The 22853-nt window shown below is 35.3% G+C and overlaps 1 protein-coding gene across 3 annotated transcripts; it reads right to left on the reverse strand.

Annotated features, from left to right (window-relative positions):
* Positions 1-16512: 16512 nt before the first annotated feature.
* LOC135595255 (U-box domain-containing protein 8-like) lies at positions 16513-21100 on the reverse strand. 3 transcript variants are annotated; one of them, XM_065085937.1, is made up of 3 exons: positions 19678-21100; positions 19134-19209; positions 16513-16746 (listed from the first exon to the last, which is right to left on the reverse strand). In XM_065085937.1, the coding sequence occupies exon 1, from the start codon at positions 20842-20844 to the stop codon at positions 19738-19740; it is 1107 nt and encodes a 368-aa protein (XP_064942009.1). In that variant the 5' UTR covers positions 20845-21100; the 3' UTR covers positions 16513-16746; positions 19134-19209; positions 19678-19737. The 3 variants fall into 3 exon arrangements, with proteins under 3 accessions (XP_064942009.1, XP_064942008.1, XP_064942007.1); XM_065085936.1 differs by having other exon boundaries at positions 16513-18478; XM_065085935.1 differs by having other exon boundaries at positions 16513-19209.
* Between the last annotated feature and the right edge of the window lie 1753 nt (positions 21101-22853).

A 22853-nucleotide genomic window follows, 5' to 3' on the forward strand; every position in this document is an offset into this window, starting at 1 on the left:
TCCTATGCATGATACATCATCCTATCTTCTCCCCATTTGTCATCAATAAAAAGGAGAAGTACAATTAGCAAGTTTTTGATATATAATTTCAAATCATTGTATTATAAACATAATCTCCAGTTTTATCATCATGCAAGCTAGTAATTTTCTTTGTTCTCTTTTGAGAAGTGAAATTTTTGCTTCCTTTGTAAGTTAGCAAATTATGTTTCTTGAGATAGCACTTTGGCTTCTCTTGAGATTGCAAGCTAGTAATTCTTGGTGATGTTCAAGATTGCAAGTTCTTTCTTCTCTTTTGAGAAGTGCAAGCTGGTAATTTTACTTCCTAGCAAGTTTTTTTTTTGTAATTTGTAAGCTAGCAAATTTAGCAAATTTTACATCATGCAAGCTAACAAATTTTACTCCTCATTTGTCATTGTCAAATAGAAGAGAAGAATACAATTTTGAAATACAAAGTATTATTCTTAATTTAATATGTTTGTGCATCATTATAGTTTCAAATTAAAACATGCATAATTTCAAAACCTTAAATATCATCCTTACTTCATGCATGATACCAAAAATAAATCAATTATCATTATAGGCATATTATACATGATACTCAAGCATTCATGATACATCAGTTTGGGCTAACATTCATGATACTAAGACATTAAAATTTTTAAGCATTTATCTCTTCATGCATTAAATCAATATTTTGATCATGATACCAAACGTTCATCATTTATTTTCTCTCCTTTTGTCATAAAAAACTTTGCATGAAAAATAAGAAGCTAACATTTTTGCTTAAGTGCTTTTTGATTCTTCTTAAGATGTGCAAGTTTCTTTCTTCCTTTGTAAGAAGAAGAGGAAGAAGAGGAAGAGAGAAATTCATTCTAAAAAAAAATCAACCAAATTCATGAAAGGATTTGAACCAAGTCAAATCCATAATAAATGAGTTTCATTGAATCAAGCTTCTACTTTAGCAAAGAGAAATGATTCATTAAAAGGTTTAAGATGTCTATACAAAATCAAATCCCTATTTTTGCGAATGATCATCACATACTAAATGTCCATGAATAAAAATTCTTCTTTCACGAGAAGAGTGAGGAAGAATTCATGGGAAGTGATAATTAAATAAAGGATAAAAAATCCATGAATAAAACTTCATAAATCAAATCTATTTTCTTGTAAATAGAAGGAAGAAGGATTCAAAAGAATTAATTAAGTCATTAATCCAAAAATCTATGAATCAAGGCTCTTCTTTTGTGAATAGAAAGATGATCTCGATTTAAAAAGAAAATTCAAGTTGTGAAGAACCAAGAAATCCGAAAAAGGAATTCATGCATTTGGAAGATTTAGTATGCCTAATTCTCTTCTAATAAAACAAATTATTCCTCATTCAATTTAAATTATCAAATCATCAAAATCACTTTCATAGTTCATGAGATTCATAAAATAACATAAATAGATTTATTAATCTCTTTTTAAAAAATCGATAAGATAGAGAAAAAGAAATTTTCAAGAAAAATGCTTTCATCTTTTTAGTTGTTTCAATATAAGTGATTTGATTTCTTACAAGCATACCCACATTTTTACGTCAAATCAAAACATGCATCATCGTTTAAAACCGAAAAATAATTTTCATCATCAAAGTCATCATGACAAAAAATATAACGCGTTAAATATAAGGCTTCTTTAAACAAGAGATTTGATTTATCACTTTAATTTCAATGATAATACATTTTCCTTTTTAGGTGTTTCATTTTATATGATTTATTTCACACAAGCATGCTTTTCTCTTTTATACTAAATCAAAAATATGCATCATTGTTTAAAAGTAAAGTTCATCATCACAATGATCATCATGCATAATTTCGAAATATAAACTCATTGAGCATGATTTCAAATCATCATTACATTATTTTATCAAGCATGATTTCATAAAGTATTTTTAATCAAAAACATTTTTTTTGTTATAGTAATACATTTTCTTTCTTTGCATCAAAGATTCAATTATATCATGAAATATACAAATCATAAATACAAAGGAATTATGTCATGAAAGATATAAGATCAAAAGTGTAACACGTAATTCCAAAACATGATTTCAAATCATTATGCATCATCAAATCATCAAGTATGATTTCATTAAACATAAAATATTTTTAAATGAAATCAAAAAGCAATACGAAAATTATTAAGATACACACTATTGCTTCTTAAAAACATACATAAGATTAATCTTATTATATGTATAAGCATTAGATCTAATATTTTGTTCCCTTATCATAAAACATATAATTTTCATGATCATTTTCAAAATCACTAGAAAGATAAGCATGGTCTCAATTTTTTATTTTTTTAACAATTTATATATAATTTTTTTAAACTAATTTAAAAATAATTTATGAAATGCATCAAGTAATTTCAAAATAAAGTAAAGGGGTTTTGGTTACCTCATCGTCGAAAGCTACTAAGACATAGTTCACCGCTTTGTCTTCATCGGTTTGCTCTTCGTTTTCAGATGCACTCATTTCATCCCATGTTACATTGAGTGCTTTTTTATTTTTTGACGGTTTTTTCTTTTTAAATTCATTTTTATTCTTAATTTCATATTTTAAAATTTTTTTAAGCTTTATTGTGAGAAGTTCAAATTCATCATCAGTTGAGCTTTCGCTCGAGTGGTCTTCTTTTGTTCTAAGTATCAAATCCTTCTTATTCTTTGGAAGGTAGTTCTTATGTTCATTTTGTATAATACAACTCATTTCATAGGTCATTAAAGACCCGATAAGTTCTTCAAGTGGAAAATAGTTCAAATCCTTAACATCTTGAATGACCATTACTTTAGGGTCCCAACTCTTTGGAAGGGATCTCAATATTTTGTTACTGAGTTTAAAGTTAGAAAAAATTTTACCAAGTGCTTTTAAACCATTGATGACATCCGTAAACCGGGTTTACATGTCTCCAATGGTCTCACTTAGTTCCATCCGAAATAATTCAAAATCATGCATAAAAATTTTGATTTTCAAATCTTTAATTTTACTAGTGCCTTCGTGTGCGATTTCAAGTGTATGCCAAATGTCAAAAACCGTTTCGTAAATAGAAACTCGATTAAATTCATTTTTGTCTAAAGCACATAATAGAGCGTTTATAGCTCTAGCATTAAAAGAAAATTTTTTTTTCTCCAAATCATTCAATTCATTTATTGGATTAGAAGACTTTTGAAAACCGCTTTCAACAATATTCCATAAATTCAAATCCAAAGAAAGCAAGAAAACTCAAACTCTCATTCGAGTTTTCCAATATGTGTAGTATGTCCCATTGAACATAGGAAGCCGAATGATATAAAGTCCCTCTTGAAATCCAAAAAGAGCCATTTCTCTTGATTATTAAACCAAACGAGAAAAAACGTGGCTCTAATACAAACTATTAAGATCGAGTCAACACTAAGAGAGGGGGGTGAATTAGTGCAGTGATAAAATCACGTTGATTAAGAAAATTTCGTTCGATGAAAACGTATCAGAAAAGAGTTTAACTTGAAAGCATATGGAAGCGTAGTGAATGTAAGAATTCAGTTTACAATATAAGGAAATAGCATGAAGGAAATGCAAACCAGATTTTTATAGTGATTCGGTCATCGTGATCTACATCCACTCCCGATTCCTCTTCCGTTGAGGCTATTGGCATCCACTAACGATCTTCTTTCAACGGTCGAAGATCAACTACCCTTTTACACCCCTTTTCTCCTTTTTATAGGTTTAGAAGATAATCTTTTACAGCCCTCTTTTATAAGTTATTTCTCACACACGTCTCTTAGAACTCTCTCTAAGCTTTAGGAGGAGGGAACTCAACTTTCGAATAGGGTTTACAACCTTAGAATCACAAAGTTTTGCTTAACTTTCTTATTGTTCCATACAGGAATAGCTGGGGTATTTATAAACCCCAATTAGCTTAAAAAATGGAGCAAAAAAATGTCTCATTCCAGGTTTCCTGGGTCCTAAGCGATACCACCGCTTGTACTGCACTGACATTGGGTGGTACCACTGCTTGGGAGACTATGTATGGGTGATACCATCGCTTGACAGTCTCGGAGACTGAGTTTGGGCGGTACCACTACCTGACATATTCTAAGAGACTGTGGCACCGCTGGTTCCATCTGTTGGGTCACTGTTTGGGCCTTTCACTTAGCCCAACACAGCCCAAACTTGGGCCCAATTGGCCCCTAATTGAGTTGGCCCAATTCCAACCCAATTTTGCTTAAAACCTACTTCGATCTAAACAATTATTACAAAGCTAATCAAATGTTGTTCGGCATGTCATTGGTTCATCGACGCATCGTCCTCACTTGCGACCTATTACCAAATCGACTAATTGAACTCCGCAACTCTGATTTCCTTGGTATAATTTCTATGTTTCTTGACCTGATGCCCGAACCCATGGCCCGAAGCCTTCTACCGATACGTCAACCGACCCTCCAACTCAACGTCCATTCTTCTGATATGTTCTACTCTGACCCAACATGATTCTTCCTACTTTTAATTGCCTCTCCTTGATTGAAACTTCTTATGTCACTCAAAACGTAGATCAGATCATGAATACTATAAATTGGTTTCATCATCAAAATCCAAGATTCAACAGATTGAACGTCAGGTCGGAGGATCAATTGACATACTGATAGAAGGACTTCATGCCGTGAGTTCGGGCATCAGGCCGAAGGATTGGACATTGCACCAAGAAAATCATAAGTTGCGAGAGTCAACATGTTGATTGGGCAATATGCCAAAGGAGAGGACGATGCGTCGAAAGATCGGAAGAAATGCCGGAAGAACCAATGGTATGTATTATATAATTTCAAATCATTGTATTATAAACATAATCTCTAGTTTTATCATCATGCAAGCTAGTAATTTTCTTTCTTCTTTTTTGAGAAGTGAAATTTTTGCTTCCTTTGCAAGTTAGCAAATTATGTTTCTTGAGATAGCACTTTGGTGAGATTGCAAGCTAGTAATTCTTGGTGATGTTTAAGATAGCAAGTTCTTTCTTCTCTTTTGAGAAGTGCAAGTTGGTAATTTTGCTTCCTAGCAAGTTTTTTTCTTGTAATTTGTAATCTAGCAAATTTAGCAAGTTTTACATCATGCAAGCTAACAAATTTTACTCCCCATTTGTCATTGTCAAATAGAAGGGAAGAATATAATTTTAAAATATAAAGTATTATTCTTAATTCAATATGTTTGTGCATCATTATAGTTTCAAATTAAAACATGTATAATTTCAAAACCATAAATATCATCCTTACTTCATGCATGATACCAAAAATAAATCAATTATCATTATAGGTATATCATACATGATACTCAAGCATTCATGATACATCGATTTGGGCTAACATTCATGATACTAAGACATTAAAATTTTTAATCATTTATCTCTTCATGCATTAAATCAATATTTTGATCATGATACCAAACATTCATCATTTATTTTCTCCATTTTTGTCATCAAGTAGGAGAATCATTCAACAATGCGAGTGTAGAAGTTAAGCAAAAACTTTGCATGAAAAAAAAGAAGTTAGCATTTTTGCTTAAGAGCTTTTTGGTTCTTCTTAAGATGTGCAAGTTTCTTTCTTCCTTTGTCATTAAAAGATAAGAAGAAGAGGAAGAAGAGTAAGAGAGAAATTCATTCCAAAAAAAAATCAAGAACCAAATTCATGAAAGGATTTGAACCAAGTCAAATCCATAATAAATGAGTTTCATTGAATCAAGCTTCTATTTTAGCAAAGAGAAAGGATTCATTAAAAGGTTTAAGATGTCTATACAAAATCAAATCCCTATTTTTGCGAATGATCATCACATACTAAATGTCCATGAATAAAAATTCTTCTTTCATGAGAAGAGTGAGGAAGAATTCATGGGAAGTGATAATTAAATAAAGGATAAAAAATCCATGAATAAAACTTCATAAATCAAATCTATTTTCTTGTAAATAGAAGGAAGAAGGATTCAAAATAATTAATTAAGTCATTAATCCAAAAATCTATGAATCAAGACTCTTCTTTTGCGAATAGAAAGATGATCTCGATTTAAAAAGAAAATTCAAGTTGTGGAGAACCAAGAAATCCGAAAAAGGAATTCATGCATTTGGAAGATTTAGTATGCCTAATTCTCTTCTAATAAAATCAAACTATTCCTCATTCAATTTAAATTATCAAATCATCAAAATCACTTTCATAGTTCATGAGATTCATAAAATAACATAAATAGATTTATTAATCTCTTTTTAAAAAATCGATAAGATAGAGGAAAAAAATTTCAAGAAAAATGCTTTCCTCCTTTTAGTTGTTTCAATCTAAGTGATTTGATTTCTTACAAGCATACCCACATTTTTACGTCAAATCAAAATATACATCATCGTTTAAAACCGAAAAATAATTTTCATCATCAAAGTCATCATGACAAAAAATATAATGCATTAAATATAAGGCTTCTTTAAACAAGAGATTTGATTTATCACTTTAATTTCAATGATAATACATTTTCCTTTTTAGGTGTTTCATTTTATATGATTTATTTCACACAAGCATGCCTTTCTCTTTTATACTAAATCAAAAATATGCATCATTGTTTAAAAGTAAAGTTCATCATCACAATGATCATCATGCATAATTTCGAAATATAAACTCATTGAGCATGATTTCAAATCATAATTACATTATTTCATCAAGCATGATTTCATAAAGCATTTTTAATCAAAATCATTTTGTTTGTTATAGTAATACATTTTCTTTCTTTGCATCATTGATTTAATCATATCATGAGATATACAAATCATAAATACAAAGGAATTATGTCATGAAAGATATAAGATCAAAAGTGTAACACATAATTCCAAAACATAAGATTTCAAATCATTATGCATCATCAAATGATTTCATTAAACATAAAATATTTTAAATGAAATCAAAAAGCAATATTAAAATCATTAATATACACACTATTGCTTCTTAAAAATATACATAAGATTAATCTTATTATATGTATAAGCATTAGATCTAACATTTTGTTCCTTTATCATAAAACATATAATTTTCATGATCATTTTCAAAATCACTAGAAAGATAAGCATTGTCTCAATTTTTTATTTTTTAACAATTTATATATAATTTTTTTAAATTAATTTAAAAATAATTTATGAAATGCATCAAGTAATTTCAAAATAAAGTAAAGGGGTTTTGGTTACCTCGTCGTCGAAAGCCACTAAGGCATAATAGTTCACCACTTTGTCTTCATCGGTTTGCTCTTCGTTTTCAGACCCAATAAGTTCTTCAAGTAGAAAATAGTTCAAATCCTTGACATCTTGAATGACCATGACTTTAGGGTCCCAACTCTTTGGAAGGGATCTTAATATTTTGTTACTAAGTTTAAAGTTAGAAAAACGTTTACCAAGTGCTTTTAAACCATTGACGACATCCGTAAATCGGGTGTACATGTCTCCAATGGTCTCACTTGGTTCCATCCGAAACAATTCAAAATCATGCATAAAAAAATTGATTTTCAAATCTTTAACTTTACTAGTGCCTTCGTGTGCAATTTCAAGTGTATGCCAAATGTCAAAAGCCGTTTCGCAAATAGAAACTCGATTAAATTTATATTTGTCTAAAGTACAAAATAGAGCGTTTATAGCTTTAGTATTCAAAGAAAAAATTTTCTTCTCCAAATTATTCAATTTATTTATTGGATTAGAAGACTTTTGAAAACCGCTTTCAACAATATTCCATAAATTCAAATCCAAAGAAAGCAAGAAAACTCAAACTCTCATTTGAGTTTTCCAATGTGTAGTCCGTCCCATTGAACATAGGAGGCCGAATGATATAAAGTCCCTCTTGAAATCCAAAAAGAGCCATTTCTCTTGTTGTTAAACCAAACGAGAAAAAATGTGGCTCTAATACAAATTATTAGGATCGAGTCAGCACTAAGAGAGGGGGGGTGAATTAGTGCAGTGATAAAATCACGTTGATTCAGAAAATTTCATTTGATGAAAACGTATCAGAAAAGAGTTTAAATTGAAAGATATGGAAGCATAGTGAATGTAAGAATTCAGTTTGCAATATAAAAAAATAGCATGAAGGAAATGCAAACTAGATTTTTATAGTGGTTCGATCATCATGACTTACATCCACTCCCGATTCCTCTTCCGTTGAGGCTATTGGCATCCACTAACGATCTTCTTTCAACGATCGAAGATCAACTACCCTTTTACACTCCTTTTCTCCTTTTCACAGGTTTAGGAGACAACCTTTTACAGCCCTCTTTTATAAGTTATTTCTTACACACCTCTCTTAGAACTCTCTCTAAGCTTTAGGAGGAGGGAACTCAACTTTCGAATAGGGTTTACAACCTTAGAATCATAAAGTTTTGCTCAACTTTCTTATTGTTCCATACAGGAATAGCTGGGGTATTTATAAACCTCAATTAGCTTAAAAAATGGGGCAAAAAATGGTCTCATCCTAGGTTTCCCGGTTCTTGAGCGATACCAGCGCTTGTACTGCACTGACATTGGGTGGTACCACTGCTTGGGAGACTATGTATGGGTGGTATCATCGCTTGACAGTCTCGGAGACTGAGTCTGGGCGGTACCACCGCCTGACATATTCTCAAAGACGGTGCCACCGATGGTTACATCTATTGGGTCACTGTTTGGGCCTTTCACTTGGCTTAACACAGCCCAAACTTAGGCCCAATTGGCCCCTAATTGAGTTGTCCTAATTCCAACCCAATTACGCCTAAAACCTACTTCGATCTAAACAATTATTACAAAGATAATCAAATATTGTTCGGCATGTCATTGGTTCATCGACGCCTCGTCCGATTCTTCGACGCATCGTCCTCGCTTGCGACCTATTGCCCAATCGACTAGTTAAACTCCGCAACTCTGATTTCCGTGGCATAATTTCTACGCTTCTTGACCTAATGCCCGAACCCATGGCTCGAAGCCTTCTACCGATACGTCGACCAATCCTCCAGCTCAACGTCCAATCTTCTGATATGTTCTACTTTGACCCAACATGATTCTTCCTACTTTTAATTGTCTCTTCCTTATTGAAGCTTCTTATGTCACTCAAAACGTAGATCATATCATGAATACTATAAATTGGTTTCATCATCAAAATCCGAGATTTAACAGATTGGACGTCGAGTCGGAGGATCAATTGACATACCGATAGAAGGACTTCATGCCGTGAGTTCGAGCATCCGGCCGAAGGATTGGACATTGCACCAAGAAAATCATAAGTTACGAGAGTCAACATGTTGATTGGGTAATACGCCAAAGGAGAGGACGATGCGTCGAAAGATCGGACGAAGCACCGAAAGAACTAATGGTATGTCGGACAACATATGATTTGTGGTTTGTAATAATTTGTCTAGATCAAGTTAGTTTAGGTCTAATTGAGTTGATATTGGAGTGAAACAATGCCAACTTAATTAGAGGCTAATTGGGCCTGAATCGAGGTTAAATTAGGCTTATTGTTTGGCTCATTCAGTGATTTGTAGTAGGGTCTGACGATGGTACCGTCAAACATAGTCTTCAAGACTATGTTAGGCGGTGGTACCGCTAGTACCCCGAAGACCCGGGATGAGACTCTTTTTGACTCTAAATTTGAATCCATTTAAGACTTATAAATACCTCACTCATCCCTGCATAGTAAATATAAGAATTGAGAACATAAATTGGGGAAAACACTGTTGCAATCTTGAGAGTTCCTCTCCTCTTCTCTAAGAGTATAATTTTTGTTTAAGGAAGGATTGAGTGATTATAAATGTTATCTTCTAAATCTGTGAAAAGGAGAAAAGGGTTGTAAGAGAGTAGTTAGTCTTTGCCCATTGAAAGACTGTTAGTGGATACTGGTGACCTCAACGGAGGAGGAATCGGGAGCGGACATAGGTTACGACGATCGAACCATTATAAATCCTATGTGTACTCAGTTTACATTTTTATTCTACTTTTCATTCTCATATTGCAACTAATTTACTTGCTTACTACATTTACTATGCTTACAAATATGCTTTCAAGTTAAACCCAACTTTTCGATACAAGCGTTATCGAATGATATTTTCAAATTGATGTAATTTTTCGTAAGCACTAGTTCACCCCCCTCTTAGTGCTGATTTTGGTCCTAACAGTTGGTATCAGAGCCATATTTCTCTCTATTTGGTTTTACACCCAAGAGATATGGCTTTTTTCGGCTTTCAAGAGAGTCACTCTATCATTCATCCTCTTATGTTCAATGGGACAAACTACACTTATTAGAAAACTGAATGAGGATTTTCTTGCTTTCTATGAATTTCGATTTATGGAATATCATTGAAAGTGGTTTTGAAATGTCTTCTAAACCAACAAACGAATGGAATGATTTGGAGAGGAAGACTTTTTCTTTGAACGCTAAAGATATGAATGTTTTATTTTACACTTATATTAAAATGAATTTAATTGTATTTCAATTTATGAAATTGCACATGACATTTGGCACACACTTGAAATGACACATGAAGGCACAAGTAGAGTTAAAGATTTTAAAATTAATATTTTGATACATGATTTTACGGATATCATCAATGGCTTAAAAGCTCTTGACAAATGTTTTTTGAATCTTAAACTTGCTAATAAAGTTTTACGATCTCTTTTTAAAAATTGAGATTCGAAAGTAACTGCAATACAAGAGGCAAAAGACCTAAATAACTTTCCGCTGGAAGAACTTATCAGGTCTTTAATGATATATGAAATGACTTGTATTGAACATGATGAATATGAGAACTACCTTCCAATAAACATGAAAGATTTGATACTTCGAACAAAAGAAGACTACTCGAGCGAAAGCTCAAGTGATGATGACTTTGAACTCCTCACAAGTAAATTTAAAATGTTCATAAAACAAAAATCAAAAAATAAAAATAAACTTAAAAAAAAGAAGCTATTAAAGACGAAGAAAGCACTCAAGGTTACTTGGGATGAATCGAGTGCATCCGAAGATGAAGTGGCAAACTACATCTTGATAGCACTCGACGATGAGGTAAATGACTCAACCGAAACTCCTTTACCTTACAATGAATTGCTTGATGCTTTCCATAATTTATTTGATAAATTTAAATTTGTTGGTAAACATATAAGTTGCTAAAAAAGGATCATGCTTCTCTTTCTAATAAATTTAAAAAATTAAAAAATAAGTATGATAATTGTATGTTAAGCTCTTGCACTAAATGTGAAGAGTTAGATTCATACAAAATGAAAAATTTTCTATTACAACAAACTTTAGAAAAAATTAAAATTGATAGAAAATCTTTAAACATGATTCTTGCCAATAAGAGTTATGTTCGTAGAAAGGAAGGAATCGACTTTGTGAGTAATTATACTCAATAAAAGCCAACTACTTTTATTAACGGACCCATATTGCATGTTACCCCTAAGGTTAAGTATAATTTTTATAGTAGATGTGGTCATTTTACTTTTAAATATTTATTTAAAAAGTATGACTCACATAAATTAGTTTGGGTTTCTAAAGAAACCATGAATATCTTAGTGCCAAAAATTAGAATAGATAGATCTAATCACGATGGATCCAAAGCTAAATGGGTACCTAGAACAAACTCACCCTTTTTGTAGACATCTCTAAAATTGAAAGCTAGGAGTAAAATGAGATTTTGATAGTGGATGCTCAAGGCTTATGACCGGAGATCCAAAATACTTCATAAAAGCTAATTAGCCAAAACAATAAAGGAAAGATCATTAGATTAGAACTATCGGTAAAAAAATAATTTTAATTAAAGATGCTTTTCGTTCAACAAAATCATGTTTAATGATTTAATGGTATAATGATATAATGATGATTTAAAATCTTATATTTTGGAATTATATGTTACACTTTTGATCATATTGATTTTTATGATTTATGGCTTATTGATTTTGATGACTTTTTTTTATGATTTTCTGGCTTTTGTTTTAATCAATGATGCATCGATTTAGTATATAAAACAAAGACATGCTTGTATGAAATCAATCACTGAAATTGAAATAAAAAAAAGGAATGTATTTTTCTTGAAAATTTCTCAATCTATGCCTTATCGAGTTTTCAAAAAGGGATTGATGAATCTATTTGTATCATTTTTTTATGAATCTCTTGGACTATGAAAATGATTTTGATGATTTGATTATTTGAATCTAAATGAGTTTTTTTCCAATCAAATCATGAACCTTCTCTTGATTTCTTAACTTGATATATCTTATGTGAATCAAGATCTCTTCTTTGTTCTTCTATGTTTCATTTTACCATTTACTAAAGAGGAGAATTATCCATATGAATCATAGTTTTTCTTGATTTCTCATAATCTTAACTTGAGAATTTTTTTTATGAATCAAGATCTCTTCTTTGTTCTCCTATGTTTCTTTTTACCATTTACTAAAGAGGAGAATTATCCATATGAATCATAGTTTTTCTTGATTTCTCATAATCTTAACTTGAGAATTTTTTTTATGAATCAAGATCTCTTCTTTGTTCTCCTATGTTTCTTTTTACCATTTACTAAAGAGGAGAATTATCCATATGAATCATAGTTTTTCTTGATTTCTCATAATATTAACTTGAGAATTTTTTTTATGAATCAAGATCATTTACTATAATTCTTTCTTTTTATTATTTGACTTACAAATACACCATGATATGTCACTTGACTTCTTGATGTTTACAATTTTTTTTTGCTCAACTCCTTTATATCTATGGTTGTATACCTTTTGTCATGATTTGAAAATTGATGTAAAGGGAAAAGAATTACAACATTATATTCTTCTCTTCTATTTGACAATGACAAAGGGGTGGTTAAACTTGCTAGCTTGCTCATGTAGAAAGGAAGCAAAGATTGCAAACTTGCACATTGCAAAGAGAGGCAAAACTTGCTAGCTTGCTCATCTCAAAAAAGAAACAAGAAGTGCTATCTTGCACATCTCAAGAGAAGCAAAACTTGCACATCTCAAGAGAGGCAATACTCATGATGCATGTTCTAACTTGCACATCTCAAAAAACTTGCTAGCTTGTATGTTCTAAAATAATATAAAACTTGCTATTTACTATCTTACATTTTTTTTCAAAAATTTGCTAGCTTGAACATCACAAAGAAAAGCAAACATGCTAAACTTGCATATCTTTAAAACTTACTAGCTCGCATATTCTAAAATGATGCAAAACTTGCTATCTTACTAGCTTGCATACTTCAACAATTTTCTAGTTACATTTTTCTCCTTTTTATTGATGATAAAGGGAGAGAAGTTATGATGATGATATGAGATTATGAATGAAATACTTATGATATTATGATAATACATACAATAAGAAGTTATGATGATCATATATGGTAAGATGTAATATACTTTGATATTTTGATACCATGATAATTTGAAATATATATGAAGATTTGGAATAATGCATACAATACACATGATTTTATGATGTATGCAATAATGTGAAAGTCAATGGTTATTATTTTCAGAAATGATAACTTATTTCAATATGACATATTGATAAGAGGATTTTAGTTTAAACTCCGGCATCAATTGATTGTCATCATCAAAAGAGGGAGATTGTTGAATCTCGAATTTTGATGATGAAATCAATTGATGAGTTTGTGATCTAATCTGCATTCTGAGTGATGTAGGACTAGCTTCGATCAAGTAGAGATAAATTGATTGAAGTAGGAGGAATTAGATGTTAGGCCGGAGTTGAACATGTTAGGAGATTGTATGTCAGGCTAGAGGATCGGTCGACGTGTCGACAAAAGGACTTTCAAGAGATTCAAAATAAAATAAATATATATAGGAGATCTTTACAAGTTTCACACCTCTCTTAGAATGAACTCTAAACTCTAAGAGGTGGAGGGGAACATTCAACACATTTCAAGCTTTTTTAACTCTTTTTCGTCAAGGATTCTTTCCCCCTTTCTACCCAATTCTTGCTATTCTATGCAGGAATAGCTGGGGTATTTATAGACCCCAAATGACTTAAAAAATGAAGCCAACAAAGGTCTCATCCCAGGTTTCCCTTGTCTTGGCAGTACCACCACCTGCAGCACTAGGTGGAACCACCGCTCAGTTCGATGGTACTACTACTTAACATAGTTTGGGAGACTGTGTCTGGGCGGTACCACCGCCCAATCTACCGGTACCACCACCTGACACAGTCTTGAAGACTATATTTGGGTGGTACCATTGCTTGAGACAATCTTGAAGATTATATTTGGGCGATACTATCGCCAGACCTTACTACAAGACATTAAATAAGCCCAACAATAGGCCAAATTCAATTTTGATTCAGTCCTAATTGGTCCCTAATTGAGTTGGTATTATTACATCCCGCTCAACATCCTAACTGACTCAATTAAACCTAAACTAACTTGATCTAGACAAATTATTACAAGCATGAATCCTATGTTGTCTGACATGTCATTGGTTCATTCAGCGCTTCGTCCGATCCTTCGATGCATCGTCCTCTCTTTTGGCATATTGCCCAATCGGTATATTGTCTTCCTGTAACATCTGATCTCTTTGGCACAATGTCCGATCTTCTTGGCTCGATGCTCGAACTCATGGCACGAAGCCTTTTGGCGACACGTTGACTGATCCTCTGGCTCGACGTCCAATCTTCTAACATAATCACTCCAGCTCAACATCTGATTCCTCCTACTTTAATCAATTTGCCTCTCCTTAATCAAAGCTAGTCCTGGATCACTCAAAATATAAATTAGATCACAAACTCATCAATTAATTTCATCATCAAAATCCGAGATTCAATATGATCTCCCCTAGGTGAGAACGTCTCAACCACTTTATGTAGTTACGTGATTTTGTCACTTTTGAGTTTTACACTTCCGATCGATCTTGGTATGACGATTCTATAAGATTAGTTTGGGAAATCAATTTTTATTTTTTTATTTTTCGCTATGCATGTGATGCTCTCTGCAATTTCCCAACATGAATTTCCATCAAAAGCCTTTAGCATCGAGAGGCGAAAGTTAGTCGGTAGGGGCTCCTCTTAGATATCTTGGACAAAAGGAGAGTTGCCCAAGACGGGGTTGCCAACCTCCCCCTTGGACTACTAGAATTCCCGTTGCACCTCGTCCAAGCATTAGTTCACCGGTCTCAATTGAGCCCTAAGCGAATTGTCCATGGAATCTGTTGACTGAGTGTTTGACTAAGGAAGGTCGAGGCAATGCAACGGAGTGGAGGAGCATTGCACTCCACCATCGGGGAGTGTGGATCCTCGAGTTGCCCCTCAACTGACTAGGGGTGGTCTTGGTGATGGTGGATCAATCGGGTTAGCCCCGAGGGGTGTGGGAACAAGCGATGGTTGGACCATTGGCCACAGTTGTAAAATGGGTGTCATTTGTTGGGCTAGTTAGGGCAGTAGGAGAGCAATGACTTGCATCATCCCAGCAAGTGCCTGTACTTAGTGGGTGAGATTTAGGAAGGCCTCAGCAAGGATGATTAGTTGTCCCACATTAGTTCCTGGAGGGGAGAGTTCGGGGTCATTAAATAGGCGCTAGTAGCACCCCAGGGTCTAAGCTGAGGTGGACTCATTTACTTGTGGGAGGGTGGGTAGTTGCCCTCCTTAGTCGAATGTATTGTGTGTGGGGGGAGGAGCCTCCTCGTTGGAGCGCTTATTGAGAGGATTCATCAGTGGATGCTCTTGCGACATTCGACCCTCCTAGTGCTAACATGTATATAACTTGATGCCATAGACCGTGAGTCATTATGGCTTGGTCCAATCCTAAAGGTGCAAAGTCATCTAAGTGACTTCTCTAGGGGAAGACGAAGCGATGAGAGCGAGGTAGGGGCTGAAGAGGACAGTTCACGAGATTGCTGTCGAGCCTTTCGAGACATCACGAGGTGGGGCTGAAGTAGGTTTGATCTTTGTCAGGGTCCTGTACAACAAGTCAATGTTGGGGGATTCTCGACTCGATCCCTCTGATGCTTAAATTAATAGATGAAGGATGAGTTTGTATCATGTGGGTTGTTCTTCGAACCCCCCTCCTCCTCACTTGCCAGGTCAGTTCTTATACTTGTGGAGCCGACGAGAAGGAGTTGTAGTTGATGAGGACCAATCGTATTTCTTTGCAATGCAATCATGTGGGTGATCGGCTCGTATATCTCTTGCGGTGCGAGTCGACCTATCCGGGCTCCTGTAGCATGACACCAATTCATATCGTCCCATGCAGTGCGAAGTTGGCGAGGGACGACCAAGAGAGCTTCACCCTCCATCTTAGTTCTTTTCTGTGTCAGACGGATGCCGAGGTGTCTTCAATGTCAGCTCCCATGGTGGTTACCTATTAGCAAACTACTATTGATGCTAAAATATTCCCTATCAAAGACCAAATACATTCATAATCTTTTACATGCACGAGTGGTCATATAATACAAGGGCTCATGGCTGCATCGTGTGAAGGAATATAAAGATATGATTTGAGCTCTCTGATCCACATGCTGAAGGAGAAAACATTGAATATAATTAGAGATATTTCATATAATCTTCTTTGAATAATTGAAAGTTTTTTATATATTTAAAGAGGACATAGAATGACCAAATGGTTGATATGTCGGACGTATATATCTGCCCATATCTAAAAGGGAAATAGCCTCAGGTATATAAGATGATTATTTACAACTGCAGCAACAACTTGAATGGCCTGTGAATGCTGCATGCAGTACGCCGTAAGGTTTGGTGTTGAAGACCTGCAAGTAGTACAAAGATATAGCAGAAGAACTAAGTGAGTCAACTGACGATGCAGAATAGAATTTTAATGATCATCAGACAGTTCTTGATATAATAAGTGCACAAAAAACTAAATTAAAGAGAAAGCAATGAAGAGTTTGGAAACAAGAATTTGGATTAAATTTATCGGATGCACCAAAAAAAAAAAAAATTCAATGGAAGGGAGAACTAATCTGTAACCTTAATCACCAGAAACTATTCAGCCACAATAACAATTCACCTCTTGGCACACAGACTTCAACACTCAGCAACCATCCGTCACAATGCCTTCAAATAGTCATCAATCATTTCCAGGAAAGACTTAAGTAAAATTGTTGCTCAAATGTGCTTAAATGAACTGACAAAAATGATTTCGAACTACATTCAACAATATATAAATGCTCAAAGATCAATAGAAATCCCTAACTCGAACAATAGCTTAAACAAGAAGAAAAAGTCTCAATTGATAAACACGTAATTTTCTAAAAGTATAACCATTTTTAGAACTTGCCATCTGCCCATGCAGATTGATATACAATCTGGAAATTTCTCAAGATTGAATGTGTCTGGAGCACTGATAATCCCCCATGGTCTGCATCTTAAAAACATCGGTGGAAAAGCATTACCCAATCAACATCAAAAGGGAATCACATCCACATATTCATATCAGTGATTTAGCTGGAAAAGAAAAGCATTGATCCATAATCTGGATAAATCTCAAGCATATTATTTACTTGCCAAAACCAACATCTTCATTTCATTGAACCACGTCTGTGTCGGTTTCCGAAAACGACACTTTTCCTGTTTACATCAATGGTCTTGAATTGTTGTCCGAAGCAAACAATTTGATTCCAAGAAAAGTATACATAACCCTTTCTTCATCATGCAACATGAGGCAGTTAGATTTAGTTATAGAACTCAGTAACATGTTTCACATTTTATTGTGTCAGCACACTGTTATCGAGCTGTCTTTAAAAAGAAATAAGACTTACATAACATGATGACCAGCAGCATTAACTCAATATAGGTGACATTTTGAAAATTTATCTTTCATGCCATGATATCAGCATGTAAATTGTTCTCATAGATTAATCTGTTATGCAGTCAAAGTGGAGCAATGATCATCAAACATTGAGGATTTTCTAGTCCCAAGGACAACATGTTCATTGGTTGCGGAACAAGTCATAATTAGATTTTAAAAGAGACTGCATATAATAATACAACATGATTGGATTACCATCATAATCAGACTTGCAAGAAGAGGATTGTTGTAAAATAAAATGCTGCAGCAACAACTTTCCTTGTAGAATTTAAGTTCAGTCGAAGATAGTTACAATAAGTCCAGTTCCCCTCATTACAGAACTTATTCCAATTTTATAATTCATATATTCCAATTTGATATAAATGCAATTCAATTTATGTTATAAGGTGGTCCACTCCCTATTTCTGCCTAACATCCTGCATCCTTTTGTTTTTCATTCCTTTTCTCCAGCTTTAGAACATTACAGACTTGTACCTTTGATTTTCATTCCTTTTTTCCCAGCTTTAGAACACAGTTCTGATCATATTTTTGTTAGCTGCATTACGGGCTCTATTTCTGTTTTCCAGTTGATCCTTTTTTCCCAGCTTTAGAACACAGTTCTGATCATATTTTTGTTAGCTGCATTATGGGCTCTATTCCTGTTTTCCAGTTGATCTTTCAAGTACTCACCACTGAAGAAAATAACAGTATACAGAGCAGTCAAATGATAAGTGTATATAATGATGGAGACACATCAGCATATACAAACTAGTATTACACTATACAATTCATATAAAATCTCTAAGAAAAAAAATATTTCAGGAGATTTTGAGTATCATATATGAAGTCAAAACATTCTTAAGAGTTGGTCCACTGCAAAAAAATAACTGAACGATCTAATGTTGTGTTGTATGTTTACTTTTTCAGATAATGCAAGATGCACTGTATGAACCGAATTCATACTTCCTTGTTTCCTCATGAACAAGATTTTAATGCATGTGTGCGTTGGGTAAACTACACCATCAATCAAAAGTGTCCAACTTATCCTTATGCGTGTGCAAATAACTTCAATTTGACACCGAATAACACAAACAATACAGAATAAAAAGAAAAAACAAATAGAAGATTCTCAAAGATGCAAAGACATTTGAGGAGCTAGTTCAGATCTCCAAAACAAAATGAGTTATCAAGTACTGAACTATCAACAGCTAAACAAATAAACCAAGAATTAAATATAATCTAGTAACCAATAAAATGATCCATAGTATTGGTTACCTTATTCCAAAAACTCGAGCAAATTTAAATATCTCCATAGATGTTCTTTACACTTGACTCAAAAAAACATACCTTCTTCTTGTAACTCCCAATGATTACTCTCTAGCATTTCAGATCACCCATCTAGCAGTATCTTGATGAATCAAAACTGCAAAATAGTTCTCAGCTGTGATGGCCAGAGAGTTATTAAACATTACAGTAAAAGAGTTTAAACTTATCACTGGATCACAGCCATCTACATCAGCACAAGGCAACACAACATGCCTGCTCATCAGAATTCGATGAGCATTTGAATGGCAACCAAGTGGGCTACTCTTCAAAGAAACAGGATCACAACACAAATTCACAACATCGAACCAAATATGGAAAATACATTTCTTGAATGCATCAGTCCGTTACTATGTAGAGAGAAAATATCACTATCTGATTGGATTTTCATATAGATTCAGCTAACAAGTTACAACCTTTTTGATATAAACAGGGCTAGTTATTTCTAAAGCTACTCCAAAAACTAGGATGAAGGAACAAAGAAAGGGTTGAAAAAGATGGTCTTTCCTTTACAGTAGCCATGAGATATGAAAATAAGGGAACCCATTAAGCATGCAGCTCCACTGACCTCCGTATGCCACTATGCATCGCCAAGTGCAAAACAGCAACGACGGAGAAAAAACCTCGTTCATGAATAGCCACCAAATTGCTCCTTTTCAAGTCTCAGAACCAATTCCATCGCGTTCTTACCAATATTCGGATTCATATCGCCTGCCAAAACCGAGCAGAGATCAAGAATCCCTTCTTTGATGGCTGTGAAAGCCATCTCTCTGCTATCCGAGCACAAATAGTTCAACACCAAAAGGGCGTGCTCGATGCCCCGAGGACTCCCCGCTCTTAGGACCTCGGATAATACGTTAATGAATCCGATCAACTTCCTCATCTCTTCCTTACCTTCTCGGCACTTGGCGAGAAGTCCCAAAACCCGGACGGCCCTCTCCGAGCCTTCGCGGGTCAGGCGGACTAAGGGCAGCAAGGCGCCGGCTCGGACGGTCCGCCGCCGGTTCTCCGCGAATTTGCACAGCTCGTAGAGTGCCGTCGCCGCTTCCCGCCGCTCCCGGCCGTCGCCGTAGCGGAGGAGCGCTGCGAGGAGAGGTATCGCGGCGGGGTGGGCGCCGATGGTCGCCTTATTGACGTCGACGACGGCGAGGCTGGTGAGAAGCGTGGCGGCGAGGGCTGCGGCGGGGCCGCCGCGAAGGGCGGCGATGACGGGGTCGAGGGCGCCCTCGGCGACAAGGCCGAGGCGGGCGTCGTCGCCGTCGAGGGTGAGGTGGAGCAGGGTGCGGAGGGAGAGGTCCTGGAGGTCGGGAGGGTCGGGGGCGGCGGCGTGGCGGAAGAGGACGGACGCGGCGCCGGAGTCCGCGACTAGGCGGCGGGAGTTGGGGCCGCCGCGCTGGGCGAGGCGGAGGACGGCGGCGAGGGTGGGGGCATCGGAGGGAAAGGAGAGGGGGGCAAGGAGCAGCGCGTCGCGGTTGTCGGCAGCGGCGTCGATGGCGGTCGGTCGCTGGGCGAGGAAGCTGGAGATGAGGCTGCGGAGGGCGTGGTTGGGGATGAGGGAGGGGGAGGGGGACAGGGGTAGGTTGGTGACCGGGCAGGTAAGGTTACCGGAGTCGAGCCAGCGCTGGATGGAGGCGCGGTCGAAGGTGTGTCCCGACGGTAGGATCACCGGGTCAGTCATCACCTCCAGCGAGATGGGGCAGCGGAAGTCATCCGGCAACTCCACTTCCATCCCCATCCCTTCTCTCTCTCTCTCTCTCTCTCTCTTTGAAGGTAAAGAGAGAGATCGCAAACGAAGGCGATGAATAAAAAGAGATGAGACTGTCGAGCGAGAGGAGTTTGTGGACTGAACCGGGTCATTTTGGGAAGGACAGAGGAGAAGAAGAGAGAAAGAAATTGATCTGCCCAAAATGCCCCTGGCTAGGCGACGGGGTTTTGCGGTGGGTTGGCGGAAAGCGCGTGGGATCTGTTTCGGTGGACTCCGAGAGAGGGCGCGAGGAAGAGGGGGATGTGGTGACCGTTCGTCGAGATAAGAAAGATGTCTCGGATTCTCGCTATCGGCCGCTGCTTTAAAAAGCAAAAAACAAAAAATAAAAAAGAAAACATTTTTATTTACTTGCGTTGCTTTCGCGCGTGGGAATTCAAAGGGAGTCGGAGAGAAACGGGCCACACGAGTGGACGCGGAGTGGGCACGTGCGAGGGATGGGAAGTGCATCTTGGTAATTCTACGAGCGCCACAGGGTTCATTCAACGGCTAGGCGACGTTAAAGACGGGGAAAAGGAGGGGTAAAAGCATTAAATAAAAGAAATAAATACAAATTGGGGTCGGAGCCATATAATAATAACGTCCCCATTTAAAGCTCCGAGTCCAAAGTTGGGTGGTGGGTTTGGCTTAGACTATCCCACTTTAGTTCAAAATTGGCGCTTGGGGTTCCAAGTACAACACTTTGGCTATCATCCCCGCCCCCTCTTTTTTTTTACTTTGAGGAACAAAAAAATTGGAAAACAAACATAGGAACATGTTCATTTGGGGGTATTGATGGGTTGGGTATGTGCATAGACATACATGATTATAAGTTTTTCATTTAGATATAATTAGATGAGTACATTTTGCAAGTCATATATATATATATATATATATATATATATATATATATATATATATATATATATATATATATATATATAGAGAGAGAGAGAGAGAGAGAGAGAGAGAGAGAGAGTATCGTAAACAATAATTTTTGGCTTGTCTAAATTCTCCATGGCAATTGTTGTGAGAAAGAGCCACAGAATACATAGAATCTTAATCAGATATATATATTTTTAATTTTTATTTAATTCATCTCAAATAAGTGTATATTGTTGGAACCAATGAATAGAGTTGAATAAGTAAAAAAAATTGAAATAACTAGTAAGAGTAGGTATGAAAGAGTTAAATTAGATATATTATTTTGCAATATATATTGATAGAACGCTTATCTAAGTTTTAATTTTTACAAAGCTCACATTAGTGATTATCATCCAACGCTTTGAATTTTTAATGATACATGTTAAACTCTTATATATTCACATCTTATTGAAGGTTTTTTTTTATTTGCCATATCCAAACTTATAGTTTTCTATGTTTAAATTTCCTATCAATCATTTTAATAGCAAGTGGTTGCAATCCTAATAATAAACAAGTCATTTTAAGAAAAAATTATGAAGCAAAGAGCATTGGATGAGGTGAGACAATGTTAATACTATTGAAGTTATCAATCAATAAATCAAACAGAATATAATGCAAGAAAAACAAATAAAAGAAATTATTGACCATATAGTCAAAATAGATTTTAGATAAAAATATTTTTGAGAGATTTCCGATAGATGGAACGACAGCGTTACGGCTAAGTTTTGGGAGTTACCAGTCCAATTTTTTGGTATTAGTTTACCCCCACAAAGTGTAGCCGTATAAAACGTAGGGCTTGGATTTTAGTGATTGAACATAAGACGAGTTATAATTAGATCCTACCCCAAACCAAACATTGACTTGCATGTGCATGATTTATATTGTGTAACATCACAATTCTTGTCAAAATACAAGGAATCATGGAATAGTTTCTATTTACAAAGTACAAAGACAAGTATCTATTCCAAAGAATTAAGTTGAAGGGAGTCCTAAGATTATGTATTTTTAGCCTACTCTTACAAATAATATAATTTTCTAGGTCTATAATTCTCATTTATTAATACAAGTATTAAAAATAT

Source organism: Musa acuminata, chromosome BXJ1-10 (genome assembly GCF_036884655.1).
Source record: "Musa acuminata AAA Group cultivar baxijiao chromosome BXJ1-10, Cavendish_Baxijiao_AAA, whole genome shotgun sequence".
In the NCBI taxonomy this organism is placed as follows: Eukaryota; Viridiplantae; Streptophyta; class Magnoliopsida; order Zingiberales; family Musaceae; genus Musa; species Musa acuminata.

Bases quoted from the DNA above. Each gene is read 5' to 3' on its own strand.
- LOC135595255 (XM_065085937.1), bottom strand. From the start codon at position 20,844: ATGGGGATGGAAGTGGAGTTGCCGGATGACTTCCGCTGCCCCATCTCG.